We start from the raw sequence: 1224 nt of genomic DNA, 5'->3' as shown, positions 1-1224 counted from the left end.
TTAGGGGGGAGGGGGGGTAGATTAAAAAGGGGGTTTGGTAAACGGAAGGGTGTGTGTTTTTTTTCTTTACTTTTCTTCTTTCTTTCTTTCTCTCTTCTCCGTCTATTGGTTGCTGTCCCCTCTTGTGCCCTTGGTGGAGGTATCAACAAGGGGTTTGGTAACGTCCACCGGTGTGACCTCCTTTTCTCCCCCTCTCCTACCATCTCTTCTACTCTCCCTCTTCCCACCTCCCCTCTCCTTCCCCCCTTTTCTCCTCTCCCCCACTTCCTCTCTCTTTTCCCTCTCTCCTCTTTCCCCCCCCCCTCCTCTCTCTCACTCCCTCTACCTCTCACTCTCTTCCCTTACACCCTTCCTTCCCCACCCAATCCCTCCCAACCCTCTCCTCCCTCCCACCCTCCTCCCACCCACCCACCCTCCCTCCCTCCCTCCCTTCCCACCCACCCACCCACCCACCCTCCCTCCCTCCCTCTCCCTCCCTCCCCTCTCCCTCTCTCACCTTGAGCCCATCGTCAATACCATCGCCGATGATCCCCGAAATGGCCTCGATTCCCTCGTCCACCGCCAGAGGGCTCACGCGGCGGTTCTGGCTGTCCTCGCGGCCTCGGTTCCTCATCCAGCGCGGGAGGGAGTTCTGCACCTGTGGGGGGGGGGGGAGAGAGGGGAGGGGGAGGGAGGGTTTTAGAAAGGATTCTTTTTTTTTTTTTTGAGATTTTTTTTTTTTTTTTTTTGAAAGGATTTTTTTTTTTTTTTTTTGAGAAAGGATTTTTTTAAGGATTTTTTTTTTAGAAAGGATTTTTTATTAAAGGATTTTCTTGGGAATTTTTTTTTTTTTTTTTTAGAAAGGATTTTCTCAGAAAGGATTTTCATAAAAAGGATATTTTTTATTTATAAAAATGGTTTTCTTTGAAAGGATCTTAGAGAGGGGAGTCTTTCGAAAAAAAAAGTGTGGTAAGAGAGGGAATGTATTCGAAGTGTTCTTAAGTGTTCGTACGGAAAAGGCGTGTTTTGGAAAGGTGTGTTCAAAAGGGTCTCTTCGAAAAGGTGTATTTGGGACACATATACAACAACAACCAAAAAATACATCGAAAAATATCCATAAAATCACTCAAGGAAATCCTCCCCCCCCCCCTTTAAACCCTAACCGTCCCCTCCCCCTATCCCCCCTCCCCTCTCCTTTCAAAATCCCTTCAAAAAAATTCCTCCCCTCATCTTTCACTTCAAAAT

At 47.4% G+C, this 1224-nt stretch overlaps 1 protein-coding gene across 1 annotated transcript in view; it reads right to left on the bottom strand.

The window, feature by feature from the left end:
* Nucleotides 1-652, bottom strand: part of LOC119595045 (transforming growth factor-beta-induced protein ig-h3-like) — a gene marked incomplete in the record, with an annotated part of 13371 nt that extends 12719 nt beyond the window's left edge. Inside the window, 1 exon segment of the mRNA XM_037944174.1 lies at nt 497-652. Within this exon segment, the coding sequence (XP_037800102.1) occupies nt 497-613 (117 nt within the window).
* Nucleotides 653-1224: the final 572 nt, after the last annotated feature.

Source organism: Penaeus monodon, chromosome 35 (assembly GCF_015228065.2).
Source record: "Penaeus monodon isolate SGIC_2016 chromosome 35, NSTDA_Pmon_1, whole genome shotgun sequence".
Classification (NCBI taxonomy): Eukaryota; Metazoa; Arthropoda; class Malacostraca; order Decapoda; family Penaeidae; genus Penaeus; species Penaeus monodon.
Note: the sequence above shows the minus strand (reverse complement) of the source record. Positions and strands in the feature narration are given on the sequence as shown.